The 20,718-nt window shown below is 46.1% G+C and overlaps 1 protein-coding gene across 1 annotated transcript in view; it reads right to left on the bottom strand.

Annotated features, from left to right (window-relative positions):
- Positions 1-20,718, bottom strand: part of Usp48 (ubiquitin specific peptidase 48) — a 71,200-nt gene that overhangs the window by 41,966 nt on the left and 8,516 nt on the right. Inside the window, exons 3-12 of the mRNA XM_032895865.1 lie at positions 16,244-16,364; positions 14,713-14,869; positions 14,000-14,127; positions 13,030-13,154; positions 12,316-12,424; positions 10,499-10,632; positions 9,508-9,590; positions 5,006-5,185; positions 2,068-2,196; positions 1,365-1,514 (exon numbers count right to left, since the gene is read on the bottom strand). Coding sequence (XP_032751756.1) covers positions 1,365-1,514; positions 2,068-2,196; positions 5,006-5,185; positions 9,508-9,590; positions 10,499-10,632; positions 12,316-12,424; positions 13,030-13,154; positions 14,000-14,127; positions 14,713-14,869; positions 16,244-16,364 — 1,316 coding nt within the window. The remainder of the gene's footprint in view (positions 1-1,364; positions 1,515-2,067; positions 2,197-5,005; positions 5,186-9,507; positions 9,591-10,498; positions 10,633-12,315; positions 12,425-13,029; positions 13,155-13,999; positions 14,128-14,712; positions 14,870-16,243; positions 16,365-20,718) is intronic.

Consider the following 20,718-nt stretch of genomic DNA (forward strand, 5'->3'; position numbering starts at 1 on the left):
ACCTAGAAGTCAAGCACCTTCAAGTGTAAATAACAGAGGCCAACGAGCTGGACTTTCTGGTAAGCCTTAGATTGTTAGAGCAGGCAGCCTTTCAAAAAAAATGTTCACAGGCTAAGACTTGCAAACCAAGGCAACATAAAACAATGGTGGCTCCAGAACAAGGAGTCTCCAGTCTGTGAGACTCCTGATCGGCCTGCCTCCTGGGTCACTTCCTAGTCACAGGTCAGCGACTCTTTTAGCACTTAAACACAGTTCAAGAAGCAAGTCACAAAGAAGGAACTGAATCAAATTAAGCATCAGTTTGGAATGGCATTTTTCCCTTTGGGTGCTGGGGTAGAAACCAGGACCTATCTGTGTGAGCAATATGCTGTCCTTGAGCTGTACCAGTCCCCAGAGAGAACATCTAGAGACTTTTCACACAGACCGCTATAGCGACTTGAAGTTGGCTTTGATTTAAAATTACCCCAGAAATGGCAAATTAACTTAAAAAGGCTAAAAGACCTCAGCACACTTGGGCTTGAACACTTATGTTTTTAAGTTCCGACACACTGCTCTCTTCCACATGCAGGGTTAGGTTGGCTTTGTCACAAACAAATCCCAGCCTCTGAAGGCACAGGGTAAATTCAAATAACAAAAAGGAACGCCAGGTGGTGTGGGCAAGCCTAGGCCAGAGGAGAGCTAGATTCCTACTTCTAGCCCAACATTTCACATTTAAAATTGTGTGCATTAATGTCAGTTAACACAATTAGGGAACAAAGTGGTTTTTAAAAAAGAGCCTCAGCGATCCAGTCAGGTATTTGGAAGAGAAAAATGTAGAAGAGAAAAATTTAGACAAGGCTTCATTCACTACACAGCTCTGGCTAGCATGAAACTTGCCCACATCTCACAGACATCTGCCAGCCTCTGCTGGGATTAAAGACATACACCACCACGTCTGGCGGTAAAAATATTCTTTTTTCTTATATTCGTGGTGAGGAGGGGGAAGCACACGAGCTAAGGACAGCCTGTAAGGTCAGTTCCCTTCCACTACTTGTCCTTAAAAATCAAACTCAAGGTTGGCAGACTTGGTGGCAAGTACTTTATCCCCTAAGCTGCCTCACCTGCCCACAGTAAAAAAGTTTTTACGGCTTGGGAGTGCAGACCTAAGATCTAAGTAACAGTCTCCCACTTTGAAGAGGTCGTGACAAAGCAATGTATACTGGGTATTCTGTCTAGTCACTGCCAATTAGCATGATGATTTCAGAGGCCCCTAAGGAGGACATGGTTTTCATATACATGTTTTCAACATCTAAAGAGAAAAGCACCACAGAAAAGAACCCCAGGCATTCAAAGGCAATAGTGTTGTCCTGGAATATCGCACAGACCAGCTCCAGCAGGCAACCTTTGGTACAGCTCCTTCACCTCCTCGTGCTTCGCTCTGCCCTTGTCCACACTCTGCCTGCGCATCTCGGCCATTTCTACACACCACTCTTCAAATTTGGAATTATCCCGATCCACCAGCTCTTGGAGAAAGGCTATCCAAAAGAGAAACACAGAGACCAACCTTATCCCCTTTACCAAAGACAAAGGCTACACTGATAAACACATTATTCCAAGATGGAGGAATACTGCAATGGAAACCTCTACTAGAGGTCACCTTTTGCTAGACCTCCAGGCTGAGGAACCCTAAGCAGCAATGAAGCCGCCCCGTGACCCACCCCAAACGACAGAAGCATTAAGTGTCTCCATCAAATGGGACCCACCAAGCGCTCCCACTTCTTTTGTACAATTTAAAAAAAAAAAAAAAAAAAAAAAAAAGCCAAATTAAAGTCTAGGTTACCTTTTCCTTTTAACATAATTAAACATCGCTTCTGCCTTTCTTGGGAATGGGATAATAAAATAGCCTAAGGCTCGGTCATTCCAAAGGCTGGGAAACTGGTAAATTGGTGACCAGCACTCACTTCTCAGTAACATTTACCATACTGAAGCGATAGATCTGTCCCAGTGAGCAGCATGGTAGCTGTCTTTATTGGCCTGGAGTACAGAATTCTAAGGCATTCCCGAAAGCAATCCAGGAAAAGAGGTTACCTGGGACTTGAACCATCGTGTGGTTCTTCTCCTGGGTTTGCAGTCTATAAACCAACATGTATGCATTTCGAGAACAGTGCGTTCCTTTGCCACACTTGGGTTTTCGGGTCTGGGACTTAGAAGGTTCTGCTGGGAAAAAGAAATTAAAAGACAATTTAAGCAGATTGGTTTAAGGTTTGGGGGTGGGGGACCGCTGGAGAGATGGCTCACCAGTTTAGAGCACTGACTGCTCTTCCAAAAGTCCTGCGTTCAATTCCCAGCAACCACATGGTGGCTCGCCACCTATGATGGTGTGTCTGAAGACAGTAACAGTGTACTCATGACATAAAGGAATAAATTTGCAAGAGAGAGAGGTTTGGTGGGGGAGGGACTATATGCCTCACATGGCTCAGTGAATAAAGAGCTCACTGCACAAACACAACCTGATCCTTTCCCCAAGAGTCTGCATTTGAGAAGCTGGGCGCAGTGGCACACACTTGCCATCTCAATGCTCAGGCTGTGGAGAGGAGCAGACCCCTGGGGATTAGAGGCCCTAAACAACCCTGTCTCAGAAAAACAAGATGGGTGGCACCCAGGAGCCCTACACGCAAACACCACCTCTAATCGCGGGGAGCTGGCTCAGCAGTTAGTACTGGCTGCTCTTGCAGAGGGCCAGAATTCTCAGTCCCCAGCACGCAATGGCAGCTCATGGCCACATTACCTATGCTTCCTCCCTGTTCTCACCCCCTTCTGGCTCCACGGCACTAGGAGCATGGACGGCAAAGCACACACACTTCAGACGTCTAAAATAGCTAAACACCTAAACCATTAAGGGCCATAGAGATGCAGCAGGTCCGGATGGGTTCTGTGCATCTGTGCATGCAGAAGCACAGGCAGCACTGGTGACGTGGGGACAACTGTTGGGAGTCGCCTACCATGTGGGCTCCAGGGCTCAAACCCAGGCCAGAGGCTTGGCGGCGAGCACTCTTACCCACCGGGCCATTTGAAGATGTGTGAGAAGAGCCCAGTGGCCGTTCTTGTCACACTCCGTGCATTTCCTGAGACAGTCTCACACTACAGCCAAGGTTGCTCTTAAATTCTCGGCCTTCTGCCTCAGCCTCTAAAAAGCTGGAATTACCGGTATGTGCCACCATGTCTGTCTTTAACACTCCATTTTTAAAAGATGAAAATACATCTCCGGGACAAACGACATAAAAGCAAAGTCCTATTTGCTGAACACAGAATGTACAACTACACTCGGGGCCCAGTCGGAAGCTGGCTTGATCTACACTGGTCCAGTGCAGCCAAGACAAGAGCGAGTGTCTGGTATATCGCACCCCCAGGCCTACCTGGTGGCTGTTTTTTTTGTTAAAGATTATATATATAAATAAAATGAGTACACTGCAGCTGTCTTCAGACACACCAGGAGAGGGCATCAGATCCCATTACAGATGGTTGTGAGCCACCATGTGGTTGCTGGAAACTGAACTCAGGACCTCTGGAAGAGCAGCCAGTGCTCTTAACCACTGCGCCATCTCTCCAGCCGCAACAAGTATTTTCAACAGCTAAGCCACCACTAGTAGCTCCCTTAAAAAACAAACAAACAAACAAAAAAAAAAACAAAAAAACATTAAATAATCAGTAAGAAATAGCCAAAATGAAATCACAATTATTTATAACCAAAGGTTTATAAAAATAGACTTTAATCTTAACACTAGTCCTACAAAAATGAAAAACAAAAACAACACCCCCAAAAGGCTGCAGTGAGTTAGGGAGCAGAAAGTCACCAGGGTAAAACTGGAGCTTTAGCACAACTTGGATCTTTTTGAGGCTGGCTGTGGAAGTAGTGTCAGCAGGGCTGGTCTTTGCACTTGTGAGCGCTCTTCTCCATGGTTCACCAGGGCTGGACAACACACATTACCCCAGAGCCCAAGAGCAGAGCTGCCGAGACACATCTCCCTGTCTGTCATGAATGTCCTGAAACCACAAGCCAAGGCCTTCCACAGCCTTCCACCTCAGCTTTGTCCTCAGATAATGCAACAATGACAAGATGGGGAACAAACAGAGTGTACAAACGGAATAAGGTTCAAAGACTGAGAGTCAGCAAGGCCCGAGTGCCAACGCTCCTCCACTACTAGACACTTTGACAACGCGGCTGAGGGCCAGCTCTGGTAGCACATGGGTGGAATCCCAGCAACATCAAGAAATGGAACCCCCTAGAAACTTACTGGCAGGGCTCGAGAGATGGATGGCTCAGGGGGTTAGAGCAGTGGCTACTCTTCCAGAAGTACTGAGTTCAATTCCCAGCAACCATGTGGTGGCTCACAAACATCTCTAATAGAATCAGACAGAAGCTGTCTTCTGTTGTGTCTAAAGACAGCAACAGTGTACTCAAATACATAAAATAAATAAATCATGAAAGAAACTGATTTAAAAAAAAAAAAAAAAAAAAAAAAGACAAGGAATCCAGAGGCAGGAGGATTGCCACTGGAGAGTTCAAGGCCAACCCGGGCCTGGTTCAAAACACCAAACCTTCAGTTAAGATCCTAGAAGGGCAAGTGTTGGAGACCTGGCTGCCGTCTGGCAAACAAAGTTGGTGGGTGACAGCTGAAGTGGTGAAGGGCTGACATGGACTGTGGCTCAGACCAGTTTCTCTGTGACAGTTATTAAGTCTTCACCTCAGGAAGAGGACCACGCAGTCTCCCTCTAGCAGACAATATCCTCCTGGTCAGCCAACTTTCCTTCCCCTGCTAACCCTGTAACTGAAGCGGACTCCTCTGCCTGCCTGCTTTCACGGTACAGCCATCCCTGCGGTAAAATGTCTGGTTATCCTTGAAGCAGGAACTGCTACAGAGGATGCCTAGTGGGGTTCAATGACCCCGATAACCCTTAATCTTGGGCCAAACACTATCAACAAAATTTATGTTTTAAAAGGGCACTCACAACGTAAAGATTTTACCTAGATCTTCCTCAATCCCTAGCTGTAGTTTCTTCCCCTCCATCTTCTCTATGTCCTCATCATTGAACTTGTACCATTCTCCAGACTGGGGGTCTTTCACGTGGGCGATGTAGTGGCCGGAATAGGCACTGACTCCTCTGTGGATGAGGACCGCGCTGAGCTCGTACACAAAGGACCCGCCTGCAGAGACAGAAGGCTTTATAAGAACAGCTTTCGGGGACAGCATGCCTGAGAGCTTGAACATAAACCAGTATCACTGCAGTCCTTCACGTGCCCAACAGAATGCAAACAAGACACCCAACAGCCAGGCACAGGGGTTTCACCCCCACCGCTCAGCACCCCAAAGACTGAGATAAGAGGAACGACAAACAGAAGGCACAGCCAAACAACTCAACTGGGCAAAGACCACCTAAGATGATGTTTACAAAACATAGGTGCCTTAAAAAACAAACACAGTGTGACAATCCAACAAGAGGATTGCTGCAAGGTAGAGGCTGGTGTGGGCTATTTGGTAAATTCTAGGCAAGGATGAATACTAGACATGTCTCAAAATGACCAAAATACAAAACACAACAAAAAGGGTAAAGTCTCTTCATTTTGCCCGTGTGGTCTTGTCTTCACTTCCCTATGGAGAAAGCACTTAAAACTCAGCAATCCACCTGTCTCCGCTTTCTTGAATGTTGGGAAAGTATAATTGTATACCGTCATGTTCAGCTCAATAAAACCTTCTAAGGGTTGGAAAAAGTTAGGTGTGGTGGTTTGCACCTTTAATCCCAAAACGGGGGGGGGGCAGGCGGTAGGCCCAGGAAGATCTCTGTAAATTCCAAATTAGCCTGACCTATATATAGATAATAGTGACCCTATTTCAAAAGAAGAAAAAAATGGGTCAGACACACATGGCACATAAACATGCATGCAGACCAAACACTCAGACATAAACACAAACTTTAAACAAAATCACAACTAAAATAAAAGATAGTTTCAACCTCCACAGGGAGGCTCATAATCACCTATAACTGGACTTAATGTCCCCCTCTTCTGACCTTGGCAGGCACAAGGAATGTCCACGAACACAGACAATAGGCTCACACATAAAAACAAATCACCCAAAACAAACTCTTAAAGAAAAACTACCTGACAATGACCAAGCATAATTTAACCACACTGTATGGAGCCATCCTGTGTCTATAGATCCTGGAACTGCTAATAAGTGACAGCTCTCAGAGACAACTACTACTGTAACAAGTCTTCATACCTAACTCACTATCTTGTTCCTATAATAGTCGGTCTATCACTCAATCAATAAAGAACAAATATGTAGGACCCTGTTTACTACTGGAGGAAAATATCAGTTGACCAAACAACAAAATCCTAGCACCCTTGTAACTTAGCAAGAAAGACATCAATAAAGATTAGAATGTACATCAAAACTCGAGGTTAAGATAAAAATACTGCTGAGGAGAAATGCAGATATTTCTGAATTGGGCCACGGAGGATCCCATTGCTCCTCAGGTAGGACAAAAAGACAGAAGTGGCTGGAAGCTTTTGAGCCAGCTAGCCTTGGTGTGTATGGGTGACAGCAGAAACAGACCCCACTAAATTAAGGTGGAACACAAGAATAGACCCCAGGAGCTGGAGAGATGGCTCAGTGGTTAAGAGCACTGACTGCTCTTCCAGAGGTCCTGAGTTCAAATTCCAGCAACCACATGGTGGCTCACAACCATCTGTAATGGGATCCAATGCCCTCTTCTGGTGTGTCTGAAGACAGCTACAGTGTACTTATATATAATAAATGGAAAAAAAAAAGATTTTCACTTCAGTCTGACGACAGCTACAGTGTACTTATATATAATAAATGGAAAAAAAAAGATTTTCACTTCAGTAATAATAAATGAAAAATTAAGTATGAAGAAGAAAACGAGATTAAACTAAAACTAAAGAATATGATTACAGAAAACAAAGTAGATTAATTAAAAACCAAACAAATGTCTTAAAACTACTTCACTAACGGTAAAAACCATAGAAGAGCCAGGACACCTCAAAATACCCAGAACCAAAGGAAAACTACAGAGGAAGCTCACCCTCAGACCAGGTTTCCCTGAATAGAAAAACTTTTAAGGCAGAAAGTAGAAAATGCAACTGACCACAACCCTGAGAACCAGGAAGAAGAGCGCAGACAAACAAACACTGCACTAAAAACACTCAGGTGGCCTCCATGAGGAGGGCAAATAAATGGAATAATGGAAAATCCAGCCAATACTGCAAACACTAAGACCAAAGAAAGGACCTTAAATAAGACAGGATTACAGAAAGACGATCACAAGTACAAGAATAGGACTGCACTCAACAGTGGTGGCCGAGACCGCGGAAGGATAGCTTCAGTACAGTGTACATAAGTAGCTGCCTACATTCTGAGAATGAGTTTCACAAAGAAAAAATACACTTTCAGAAGATGGCATGCACAGGGAATCTGTCACCAAAAAAGAAAAAGAAAAAGCAAAAGCCAAAGATGTTTATACACAATGGCTTGATGTAAGAACAGGCAGGACAGACGGCTTGATTAGCATAGTTCTTGCCACAGGAGCAAGAGGGTCTGATGATCAGCACCTGCTTTTCAAAACCAAGGCATGGGGCTAAGGAGCAGGAAAAGGTGCTCACCAGCAAGCCTGACAACCTGACTTTAATCCCTGGGCTCTAAGGGAAGGAGGGAACCAACTTTAAGTGGTTCCTTGACCTTCATACATGCACCCTGGCATGTATAAAAACATGCACACGCAAAATGACTTTTTTTTAAAAGGCAAAGTATGGGTGGTATATGTCTGCAATCCCAGTGCCCTATAGATGGAGACAGGTGCATTCCTGCAGCTCACCTGGCCTAACTGACAAAAACCGAGTTCAGTGGGAGCATGTGGTAAAAAAAAAAGAAAGCAGCTGGAGAGATGGCTCAGCGGTTAAGAGCACTGACTGCTCTTCTAGAGGTCCTGAGTTCAATTCCCAGCAACCACATGGTGGCTCACAACCATCTGTAATGAGATATGGTGCCCTCTTCTGGTGTGTCTGAAGAGAGTGACAGTGTACTCACATACAACAGTCAATAAATCTAAAAGGGGGGAGGGAGGAAGACGGAAGGGAGCTCTTAAAGAAGGGAGAGCCTGCAAATCCTGGCACTGGGAGACAGACAGCCTAGGTTAAACAGCAAGACTTTGTCTCAAAAGTAAGAAGGGGCTAAAGAGAAGGCTCAGGGATTAAGAATAATTACTGCTCTTGCAGAGGACCCGAATCACCAGTTTCAGTAGGTCTGATGCCCTGTTCTGGCCTCTGAAAATCAGGCCCCTGTGCAGTCAACATGCACTCACTCACTCACACGTAAGTGAAAGTAAAGCATGAACTTTTACAGTCGTAATTCAGAAGAAAACAAAGTTCCCTAGTTCAAAGAAAAGCAGCAGAAAAAGAGGAAAAAATTTCATGGCCTCAGATAGACTACAAATTTCCAAGTCTGGGAGGTCCTCAAGAATAACACTCTGAGATGACATCTAATGAGAGGGTCCCAGACATAAAGCTAAGGGAGGAATTCACACTTGCCCCACTCTAGGAAAATCTCTTCCCAGGTTTGATAAACAGAAGCCAGTGTGCCCAAGGTAGCAGGGCCAGAAGACACTAAGGTGGCCCCCTAGAGAAGCAAGGAGCTTGAAAATGCAAATGAAGGGCGAGGCCTCAAGAAGGAAGGAGACAAGGTAAAGGACTACAGGTGTGGGAAGCAGATGTGAGCCACTAGAGGTGGAACACAGCAACATGAGGGAGGACCCTGAGGACAAAGGGAAGGAACCTCGAATGTGTACGCTAACCTAAGTTGTTAATTCAAAGAGGGAGGGGCTTCATGACGGTAAGGTAAATCAGTAATCACATCAAGCATAAATGGACTCGCCAATCCAGATGAAAGTTCATGCTGTCCAATTAGACTTCTTTGTGTGTGGTCTGAAACCTTCTACTTTGACAGAGACACCTGCAATGCTGTTTCTCCAGGAACCCTCCCCACTCAGAGCAGCAGCAGTGCAGCAGGACTAATTGCATGTTATCTCTGCCTGACAATATCCCAGGAGGCAAAGAGAGTGAGCCCAACTATCAAGCCCAGGGAAACACGTAATGCCAAAGAAAGAATAAAAGAAAAGGTGATATTGGATGGACAGGAGGGAAAAGGGACAGTGGACAGCCGGATGCTGGGATGGCCTCCCTTCTGAGTGGTTCATACAGATATTCACTTTCATAGTATACAGGACCACATTTCTATTTCGAGCTTTAAAAGGAGACAGGACAGCATCTGGTGAGACATGTAAAATTTAAGTGTGCGAACTCTTACAAATCAAAGTCACATCTTGTCAAAAAGCTGCTGTTCGGACAGAGACTGCAAACAGGGATTTAAGGACACTGCAGCTGCGCACATGGAGAGCAGGCCACGGTTCCCTCCCAGGCTAACAACAGTCACAGCTCGGGAAAAACAGTACCTTTGTGCTCCACATATGGCTCCATATCTAGGCTCTCCGAGAAGCCAATATAAGCATTAAGCTTCTTCTTGTGTCCAGTTTGCCTGCCATGAAGAAGACAGACAGTCAAACCAGCAGGAAGGTGTGCACACGCTGGCTGCCAGATCCTTGACAACCCCACAGCAGCCAGATTCCACCGCAGTCTGGTGCACAGCGGCAAAGGCTGAGCTCCGGATAAGTTCTCACACCTAACAGTTCAGGCTGGAAGCAGAGACTGTGTGTCCAAGTGCAAAGCTACCTTAGTTTTATGATGAAAGACGCATTCCCATGGAGAGAATTTTATTATATACAATCAAACAGGGAAAAAAAAAAAAAAATCAAGGCAGTTCAGGTCCTCATGGTTTTTAGTTAAAAAGCTAAAGAAAATTAACAGTGGTTACAAACACAGATTCTCCTGCCGTCTCCAGCTCCTATCCGCATACACCTGGCCTCTGAGGAATTTACTGCACCACTGCTGGGATGCAGTGTTTGAAGACCTTTGTATTATTCCATTTTTAATTCTATAGGGGCTCCGGGGGAACTTTGGTATTATTATTCTTATGGTATTTTGTAAACTCTTCCTCCTTCACCTGATAATTAGTTTAATAAAGAGCTTACAGCCAAAAGCTGGGCAGGACAGGGAAGGCAAACATTTTCTGGGCTGAGGGAGGATTTTTGGGAGAATAATCAGGTATAAGATTCGCCAGTGGGACACAGAAGAAAGTTGGACGTATGTGGGTGGGGGTGCAACACTTGTGGTGTGACATGCACTTCAAGAGTCAGGCTAAGTCACATGAGCTAGCTGGGAGGCAACCTAAGCCAAGACCTAAGCTACATACATAATACAGTAAGTCTCTGTGTCATTAATCATCTGATGGTGGGTCCAAGAAAGTCCAGCCATACATCATCATGAAGGCTCCATGTGAGCCATTCTACCACCGTCTTCCCCTGCCAGTTGCCTGCACAGACTCACCGGTCAAACACAAAACGCATCAGCTGCAAGTTCAGAGTACAAGGGAGGCTCAGAAGTCGGATTTTCCGAGTGGCATTCTGTTTGCTTTGACAGTTTTCACAGAAGTATCGATTGTCTCCTTCTAACCTTTCTTCCTGATTAGGAACAAGACAGACTAGTTAGGAAGGGTGTGTGCAAGTGTGGAAAGCTCTGGTGTAAAACACAGAGCAGCAGCTAGCAGCTTCCATCCAACTACAGACACCACACTCCTTCCACCACCACCACCACCCTCCTCCTCCTCCTCTTCCTCTTCCTCCTCCCCGATCTTCTGTGGCTTCCCTAGCCCTGTTGCTTCTCCTTAATTACTTCAGAGGTCAGGACTAGAAAAATAGCTCTAGGGGCTGGGGATTTAGCTCAGTGGTAGAGCGCTTACCTAGGAAGCGCAAGGCCCTGGGTTCAGTCCCCAGCTCCGAAAAAAAGAACCAAAAAAAAAAAAGAAAAATAAAAATAGCTCTAGTCCTTCCCCCTCCTTCATGTTCAAGGGAGACATGTTTAACACCAACCTGTGTTTGTGCATGCACATGCAAGCACCCTGTGTGGTGCTGGCATTCAACATGCTGAGCAACCTCTCTGCTATCAAGCCACACAGAACGGTCTCTCCCTAATGTAGCTAAGCTGGCTTTGAATTCCTGGTCCATCCTCAGCTCACAAGCAGTTCTTCTCAACCCCGCCTTTCTCAGCCTTCTTCCATTTAGCAAAGACATTCTTCCAACTCATCGGGCCTGCAGACCCTAGACTCTCGCCTTCATACTCAGTGTGGAAGTTTGATTGACTCTAGCCGGCCAGCCAGCCCGCCTCAGCACTTCAGTTAACCCAGGCCTGGCAGCCCTGCCCTTCAAGCCTCTCAAGAGACAGCACCTGCAGGCATCCTTTGAGACCGCTCCACTGGCCCACGACAACAACTATGATGGTCCTTGAGTCTCACTAGATGTACAAGTCAGACGTCCAACCAGCCTCTCTGCTATGACCATCTCCCCAGCTATTTGTTTTCTGTCACTCTTCATGTGCTCAAGTGCTATGCCGCACAGACCTTCCCGTCCTCAAACCACAGGCCCAGTCCCACCTCAGCTTGGTCTTTGGGGACTCAGATGCCCAGAAAGACCCTTCTCCTGCTTTCCTGTAGAGCACCCAGGGGCCGTAACCATCCCATTTCAGACTACAGCCAGCCCTCCCTGCATTATCCTTCCCTACACCATGGTGAATGACCGCTCCTGTCTACTTCTGTTAATTTAGTGAGCCTCTGGCAGCCATACTGCACCCCAACCTCCACTGAAGCTGACTTTGCCTATTGTCGCCAAAACTGTCAACAACTAAGTGAACACTCGGGAAGTCTTTAGCTGGATAAACTCAACAAGATTAATGGCTTCCGGCTACTCATGTATACAAGGGAGAACGCAAACTCAACACTGTTTAAAGGCAGGAAGTTGTGTGCTCCAAGTTCAGCAGCCATCACACTGCCCACCTGTCAAGCTTGATAGCCAAAGGTTCCTCAGAGCAGCTTCTCAGAGCCACCTCTGCAGAACTCAGAATATATAAAAAGCAGAGACAAGGGAGGGGCATGTGCTGTAACTTTACACACAAATTAGCATACAAGGCTCTAAATATAAGTCAAGGTGCAGACTGCTCTGGTGCTTATAGTTCCTTGGGACCTTTACAAAAACAGGTATACCTCATTTGAAAGCCTCCAATAATGGATGTACCTATGAATCAAAATGCCACCCAAAATGGCAGGGAGCCACCAGAGAGCAGAAAAACCACACATGCTGACAATTAAGTACCTTCAGGAACTCGGAGATGCAGTCTGTTAACTGCTTGTGGCCTTGGATGTTTAACTCCAGTTCATAGAACTTCGATACGAGCTTAGACTCTCGGCCACACTGACTACACCTGCAAGGAAACAATTAACACTAAGTCAGAGTGAGCAGAGCACCCATGTCACTACAGCACACACCCTGCACCAGCGGCTCTCATGGTGGGCGCTCACGGGTCAAATGTCCTGTATAGCAGATATTTATGTTACTACTCAAGACAGCAGCAAAGGGATGATCATAAGGCAATGATGAAATAATTTTATGGGGTCACCACAACATAAGGAGCTGTATTAAAGGGTCAAAACATTAGGAGGGTTGAGAACCACTGCTCCCATCATTATTACAGAAACTGTAGCGCATAAATTACATGTAAATAACAACAAAACCTGACCAGGGGATCAGCCTCTCTTGGACTACAACCTCCCCAAGTGGTGGAGACTCAGCCTGCCAGCCAGTTCTGACCATACATCTCCGCCCACATTACACAGCTGCCAAAGACTTCAGGCAGACAGTTCCCAACACCTGGAGCACTCAACTGCCATGGGCAAGGTGGCTGCTTCTACATGTCCCTGCTGAACTGTACTGCTATAAACACTTTGGGCACCATGGTCACCCACCGCTGTGATAACCTGGGTCTGAAATGAAAGGTAATGGCAGGCAGGAGAGCTGCAGTAGACTCACACTGTCACATAGGCATACTCCCCGCAGAACTGCTGCTGCACGACGTTCCGAACATCCGGGTTCTTCTGTTTAGACAAAGTGTCTTCCAACAGTGACATAAAAAGCTTGGAAAACTCTTGTGCATCCTGCAGTTTAAATTAATGAAAACAAAATACTACTCAGAAACGACCTGCATTTCCAATTTAGCGTCTCACAAAGGCTACGGCTAGACTTGACTCAGTTTTAAGAAAGAGTTGACAGACTGGAGAAACGGCTGCTCTGGCACAAGACGACCCAGGTTCAGTTCCCAGTGCCTTCCCGGTGAACTGCAGCTGTATCTCTAACACCAGTTCCAAAAGGTCTGACGCCTTTCACCCTCTTCGGGGAAGAGGCAGGAGACAGAGAGACAATAGTACACAGACATCCACACAGGCAAAACAGCCAAGCATTTAAAATAGATTAAAAACAAAACACAACTTTAAAAACCGGAGAGTACAGAGCACACAGGCTGGAGAGACGGCTCAGCTTTTGCTGTTCTTCTGGAGGATCCCCCAGTTCCCGGCTCCCACATCAGGAGTTCAAAGCCACCTGTCTCTCCAGTTCCAAAGAACCCAACACCCTTCCCCCTCACCAGCCTCCATGACCACCTAAGAACACATGGTCTGCACACATGTACGTTAAAATCAAACAAGAGAACGGCAAGCACACAGAACACACTGGCCAGCAAGCAAAGGCAGAGTGGCTTTTAGAAAGATTATCAGTGTGTCCTGATACTAAGTAGACCAGGCTGGCCTCAAACTCACATCTCCTTGCCTCTGCCTCCCAAGTACTGGGATCAAAGGTGTCTGCCACTATGCCAGGTCAAACCTACATTTTAACAAGCGCCCGGCTTCATCTTCCCTAGAAAGCTCTAAGGAGCACCTGAGCCCCTCAGCACCCGTGAGGTGAGGATGCCGGGTGGTGTGGAGCCCAGGACTGAAGTTGTTCTCACCTGCTGCTGCCCAGTGTCCAAGCCCAAGGCTTTCACAAATCCCGAAGGATCGATGTATCGTCTGTTACTGTTTTGCAACAAAGCAAACAAGTACTGAAGATGCTCACAAATTGTCTGAGGCTCATAATCTAGCAAAAGAGAAAAAGCAAGCTTCATTTAAAACCAAAACAAACTACCTACTTCCAGCCAAGCAGGAGGTACATGCTTATTCTCTGACTCTGTGGCTGCTGGGAACTGAACTCAGACCTGTGGAAGAGCAGTCAGTGCTCTTAGCTACCGAGCCATCTCTCCAGCCCCAAATGCTGTACTTTTATTTTATGTGTGTGTGTTCCATGTGTGTGCTTGGTACTCCCTGGAAGTGGAGTCACAGATACTGGAAACCTGAACGTGGGTTCTTTACAGAACAGCAAGTGCTCTGAACAGCTGAGCCATCCACCTCTCTAACCAAAGAACAAAGTTTTAAAAGTATTCTTGAGGGGGCAGGCAATGGCCTTAAATTCCTTGTGTACCCGAAGAGGACCAGAATATTTCACTGGAGAAGAATAATTTTTAAAAAGCTTCACTTATTGATGTACTTTGGATTCCCTGAATGTTTATAGTGTCATCCGTGGCATGGAGCCAACCCTCCTATTTCCTCCTTTGTAGCAGGCAAATGAGAGAGTTGGCTGGCCACGCCCTCAGCAGGAAGCCCCTGCTCCCCATTCGTTACAGACCTTTTCCTCCACGGATACCATCTCCCTTCGTGTAATCACTACAGGTGCTTGGGCATAAGTACAGCGCCTGCCGAAGCTCCAAGTTGAGGAACCACACCTGGAGGAAGGTGTTGACGTAACAGGTGGCTCCCAGGTTAGTCAGGCCCACAAACGAATTCTACAGAAACAAGAGTTACAGTAGCAACGTTAGCCTCCACAAAACTAGAGATTTATAAAGAACATTTTTTTAAAATTTATTTATTACATATAATGTACACTGTAGCTGTCTTCAGACACACCAGAAGAGGGCATCAGATCCCATTACAGATGGTTGTGAGCCACCATGTATTTGCTGGGATTTGAACTCAGGACCTCTGCTCTTACCCACTGAGCCATCTCTCCAGCCCAAGAACATTATTTTTAAATTTACAGACCGAAGATTTTTAAACCTGCTTCTCATGGACTTGGCATGAGCACCCGAACCCCTCTTAGCTGCAGAGGGACAGAACTTTCAAAGGCCTTTTCTGTTTGACCACTATTGTGGCTGCCCAAAGCAGAAAAGACTTTAGAGGGAACCGTGTGGTTACTGCCATCTCCAGCCATGTAAACCTAAAATTAGATGTTTCTTGAGGTTTGTCTGCAGCACATGTGCACAGGCTTCTCACTATACTTATAAACACCAGCATTTAGTAGGACTTCTAAGAGCTGCAAGACAAGAGGATGGGAGGCCCTCCTATCTCAGAGATCTTGAACTGAAAAGAAGTGTCCCTTTTAACCCAGAAAATACCAATACAACACAGCAGACTGATGCGTGCTGGGTTTGTTAGAAGTATCAATGCATGTGTTTAAACACTAACTGTGCCATATATAAATGCAAACATATTTCACAAAACAGACAACACCCTAGAAAGCAAAGGAAAACCACTATGGCAACTTGTTGAATTAGCACCACTCCTTTAAGACTGTCTAGGTTCTAAGTAAAACTTGCTTGGTAACAGAACACAGAATAGAAGGCAAACCAAGGCCTCAGGCTAAGGGCTTGCATACTGCATGATTACCTGCTTTATAGTATGTGGGGGCTGTGGGTGCAGCCTAGTGTATGCACAGATGGTGACTAGCATGCGCATGACCCTGGGTTTGATCCCTAGCACAGGTAGTTTTATACAACTATAATGTCACTAGTGGCTTAACTAGACTTTCTGAAATTAAGCAGAAATTCAAATGCATGTGGCCGTGTGTCTCCTGTCCTGACACCTACACAGGTCACCGAGATCACTGACACCTGTGGTGATTCACTCTTCTTTTTTTTTTTTTTTTGGTTCTTTTTTTTTGGAGCTGGGGACCGAACCCAGGGCCTTGCGCTTGCTAGGCAAGCGCTCTACCACTGAGCTAAATCCCCAACCCCTACTCTTCTTTTTTTAAAAGGGGAGGGAGTTGTAGGGATGGCATGCAGCCCCACCCCACTGCGGTGCATGTGCAGTGAACAGGTTTCTGATCATAGGTACTGAACCACAACCAGAGTAACCAAGTCCTACCAACTGCAGTCACTCACCTTTTTCCTCCTCTCACAGTTGGGGTCATCAATGTTATGAAAACTATTCTCATCTATTTCTCCTAACCAAATGTGCTCGCCAATCCCAACTAAACAATTCGGATTTCCTCTGCAGTTTCTTCTATAAAGAGAAAAAAAGGAAGAATTACAGTTAAAAATACTTCCAGGAATGAAAAGGAAGGGGACTGAGCTGTTAAGTTTGTTTACACCCCCAACCCCCACCCCTTAGGACAGGGTCTCTGTGTAGCCCTGGCTGTCCTGGAACTCACTCTGTAGACCAGGCTGGCCTTGAACTGGACATCCTGCCTGCCTCTGCCTCTGGAATGCTGGGATTAAAGGTGTGCACCACCACTACCTGCCTAAGATTAGCTTTTTAAATATGATAAACATGGTGTGAGAAATGGAGAGCCATGGAGGGGTTAGTGGTGTTACAGTGCTACACCACTGTAAATTTTAAAAAAAAAGATTTGAGTACACTGTAGCTGTCTTCAGACACACCAGAAGAGGGCATCAGATCCCGTTACAGATGGTTGTGAGCCACCATGTGGTTGCTGGAAATTGAACTCAGACTGAAGACTTTGGAAGAGCAGTCAGTGCTCTTAACCACTGAGCCATCTCTCCAGCCCCTAATAGTTGAGTCTTAAAAAGGATTACTATATGTTCAGATGAAGTCAGAAAATAAAAGTAGCTCATCTGTGTTAAAAGAAAAGAATGCCAAGCAACCAGAGCTTCCAGGGACTAAGCCACTACCTAAAGACTATACATGGACTGACCCTGGACTCTGACCTCATAGGTAGCAATGAATATCCTAGTAAGAGCACCAGTGGAAGGGAAGCCCTGGGTCCTGCTAATACTGAACCCCAGTGAACTAGACTGTTGGGGAGGGCGGCAATGGGGGAGGGTGGGAGGGAACACCCATAAGGAAGGGGGGGGGGGATGTTTGCCCGGAAACCAGGAAAAGGAATAACACTCAGAAATGTATATAAGAAATATTCAAGTTAATAAAAAAAAAAAAAAAAAAAAAGAAAACAGAAAACCCAGAGTCTAAAGGCACTACTGACCTGCACACTGTGAATCAGAAGACTGTGGGTTAATGGGTGTGAAGCTGCTCTCTGAATACTGTGTCCCTGGGTTATTGAGGTGGGCTTGGTGTTACCAGCTTCTCACCACACAAACAGGAACCCAGCAACCAACAGAAGCAGAACATATTTCAGCTGAATAAAGCACTCATAGTTGGGGGATGGGGTAAGGCCAAGCCACTTGAACACCATCATTAATCAGAGCACTCATTTAGTAGTACCCCCAAAATAAAGCCAAAGGAACAAGAACCAAGCTCATTAACAAATCCTGATTTCTAAATATTCTCCACTAAAGTCTCAGGCTGCTGAGGGAAATTGGTAAGATGAACCTACAGTGAAGACATTTAACAGGAGACAGGGATCCCACAAGGGGACGGGCATAGCACCTACTGGCCAAGTCTAGCAACAAAAGGGTACAACGCCCAAACAGGGGTGTGGTGGCGCACAATCATAATCAGCACCTGGAAGGCTGAGACCAGAGGATGGCAATGACCTGGTCAGCCGGGGCTACAAGGAAGACACCATCTCAAAAACAAAGAGGAAGCCACAGAAGCTCACAAGTGTAATTCTAGCATTCAGAAGCCAGAGGTAAGAGGAAGTTGAAGGCCAGCTTGGGCTACACACTAAGCTTCCAGGGCTAAACACTGAAATCCTATCTCTAAAGAGTCCACTGATTTTATAGTGAGACAAAGGGACAGATGGAGAAAAGTCACTTCTTAATAGGGGGGGAAAACCAGCTATGGAGAGGAGGAACCCAAACCAAACTCTAATGAAACAATCAAGTTGTATCACAGAGAACAACAGATCTACCTGACAGCCAATTAATTGCTCACCAGGGAGGGCCCTTGGTTACAGCTTCATTTCTAAAGTGTTCTGGCCAAAAGCACGAAACCTATGCCCATGAGCAAACACCCAGCAACCCCAATCTCAGAAACATCCCACAAAGAGTCAATGTCATGCACACAAGCCCAGATTAAAAGAGACTAGAGCCATGAAGGTAATAGAACCTTGGTTTCTCCTTTCCTATTCAAACACATTAAGGTGTGTGTGCATATTTGAGGTTACCCGAGGCTGTACTGACAGTGGAAGGCTGGAACACGGGGCCAGAGATGAGATGGTTCAGAGAGGATTAGGGCACTTGCTCCCAAGCCTGAGAACTTGCTGTTGTGGCCCTGGCCAGCTGGCCTGGGACTTGTGGCGATCTACCTGCCTCTCCTTCCTGAACACTGGGAGTGCAGTGCACACTATTCCCATCTGCTTTGGGAATTATTTTCTTTCCGGAGGGGAGGAACACACATACCCCTCACCCACCTACCCACGAAGCTGGGCATGTGCCACACATGCATGAGGAGGTCAAGAAAACAACATCCCTTCCACCACATGGATTCCAGAAATGGAACTGGGACTGGTCACCAGGTTTGGAAGCAACTGGTTTTACCTGTTACCACCCTGGTAGTTCTATTCTCTTATACTCTCTACAGTGAACATTTCATCTTTATGAAACAAGGAACTTCCCAGGTCCTATAAATGTGCTGTCTTCCAGGGACAAGCCCCCTCCCCTTTAACACATGTACAGATATCCACATTAAGTAGACTCAAGGGCTGTATTTATGTGTGTGTATGCATGTGCAGGTGAGAGAGATCGAGAGTGAAAGTGAGTGAGGGGGGAGGGGTACACGTGTCAAACACTGATAAAAAGGTGGGGGCTGGAGAGAAGGCTCAACAGTTAACACTAGCTGCTCTCCTAGGTCCTGAGTTCAATACCCAACAACTACATGGTCGCTTTTGATGATCTGTAACGAGTTCTGACGCCCTCTTCTGATGTGCAGGTGTACATGCAGATAGAGCACTCATAAATTAAGTCTTAAAAGAAGAAAAAAGAAGTCAAGAAGTTGAGAGGGAGTGGCAGGAACGTGGGAGGAGCTGGAGAGGAAAACCTGTGGGATGAAAATTGTATAAAAGCACTTGAGTATGAAATTCCCAAATGAATGAATGAAGCCTGGGGTGGCAGTGCACGCCTTTAATCCAGCACTCAGAAAGAGGAAGGCCAATCTCTGAGTCCCAGGCCAGCCAGGATGACACAGTGAGACCTTGTCTCAAACGAATGTCATGTGATATGGCTGGGCAGACAGTCCCAGGGGTCTTTCAGAAAGCAGTTCTGGTAGACAGCTTAGCACTTGTCTCCTGCTGCTGTTTGTAGGCTTCCCCATCTTTCTCCACCCTCCACAACACAGGAAGTCATGCTCACTCAGTGGCTCCAAAGCTAGCTTCAAAGAGTGGAGGCAAACAGTCTGCGGCCTACAACCTTTCACAGCTGACTAAGAGGTGTGGGTAATTTGCACTGTTTTGGCCTTTGTAATTCTGGCCTTGTCCTCCTTCCCCCAGAGACATGGGTCTCGTTGTACAGCCCTGGCGTGGCCTCAAATTCAGAGACTCTCCTCTCTCTGCCTCTGCACTTGGGAGATTAAAGGTGCGGAAGCCATATTTGTAAATTAGTTCTATTTTGTTGCCTTTAAGACAGAACCTCACGTAGCCCAGCTCTGGCCTCGGAACTCAGTCTTGACTCTGGATCCCCTGCTTTCACCCCAGGAGCAGGAATCATAAGCATGTGTTACTATGCTTGGCTTTTATTTCTTACTATAATTGCTATCAGGTCTAAAGTCAGCAACAAGACGGCCTCCCCACTGGTGAGTGAGATTAAGCTGCCTTCTCTCTGGCCTGCAGCACTTAGAAGGGGCTCGGGTGACTAGAGCTTTCCAAATGGTGGTGCCCTCTATTTTACACAGCCCCATGTGGTTGTAGGCATTTTGTGTTGTTAGAGGAATAAATGAAGACATTTCCTTTTCTCCCTCTCTCCCTTTTTTTGATACAGGACCTGCTAAGCCACCCTGTGTGCCCTTCATGCAGGTTTTTAAGCTCATTTAATGAGAGTAATAGACCCTGGTGACAGCTATGGAAAGTGGCACTGGCTTCAGACCCCTGTGCTGGTGAAGATCCATTTGGGTAGTTTATACACAGAGTGGTGCTGTCACAACGGTTTAATTGCACTACTGACATATCTGCTGGCAGCATCTGGCCTTCCAGACATGTCACAAGGCACCCGAGTAGAGGTAAGCAATGTGATTATATATAATTAAACTTGTCACCTTGGCACAGCAACAAGGCTTTGCAGGTTCATATATTCTGTCAAACACAGAGACACCCAACTAAGGACACCAGGGATGCCTTAGAGAAGACAAAAGGTACCAGTCGTTAAAGAATGGCTCAAACTGGGGTGGTGGCCGCACACGCCTTTACTCCTAGCACTCAAAGGCAGAGTGGATTGCTGTGTTTGAGGCTAACCTATCTCAAAAAAAAAAAAAAAAGGAAAAAAAAAAGGCTCCGAACAGGTATAAC

This window comes from Rattus rattus, chromosome 1 (assembly GCF_011064425.1).
Source record: "Rattus rattus isolate New Zealand chromosome 1, Rrattus_CSIRO_v1, whole genome shotgun sequence".
Lineage (NCBI taxonomy): Eukaryota > Metazoa > Chordata > Mammalia > Rodentia > Muridae > Rattus > Rattus rattus.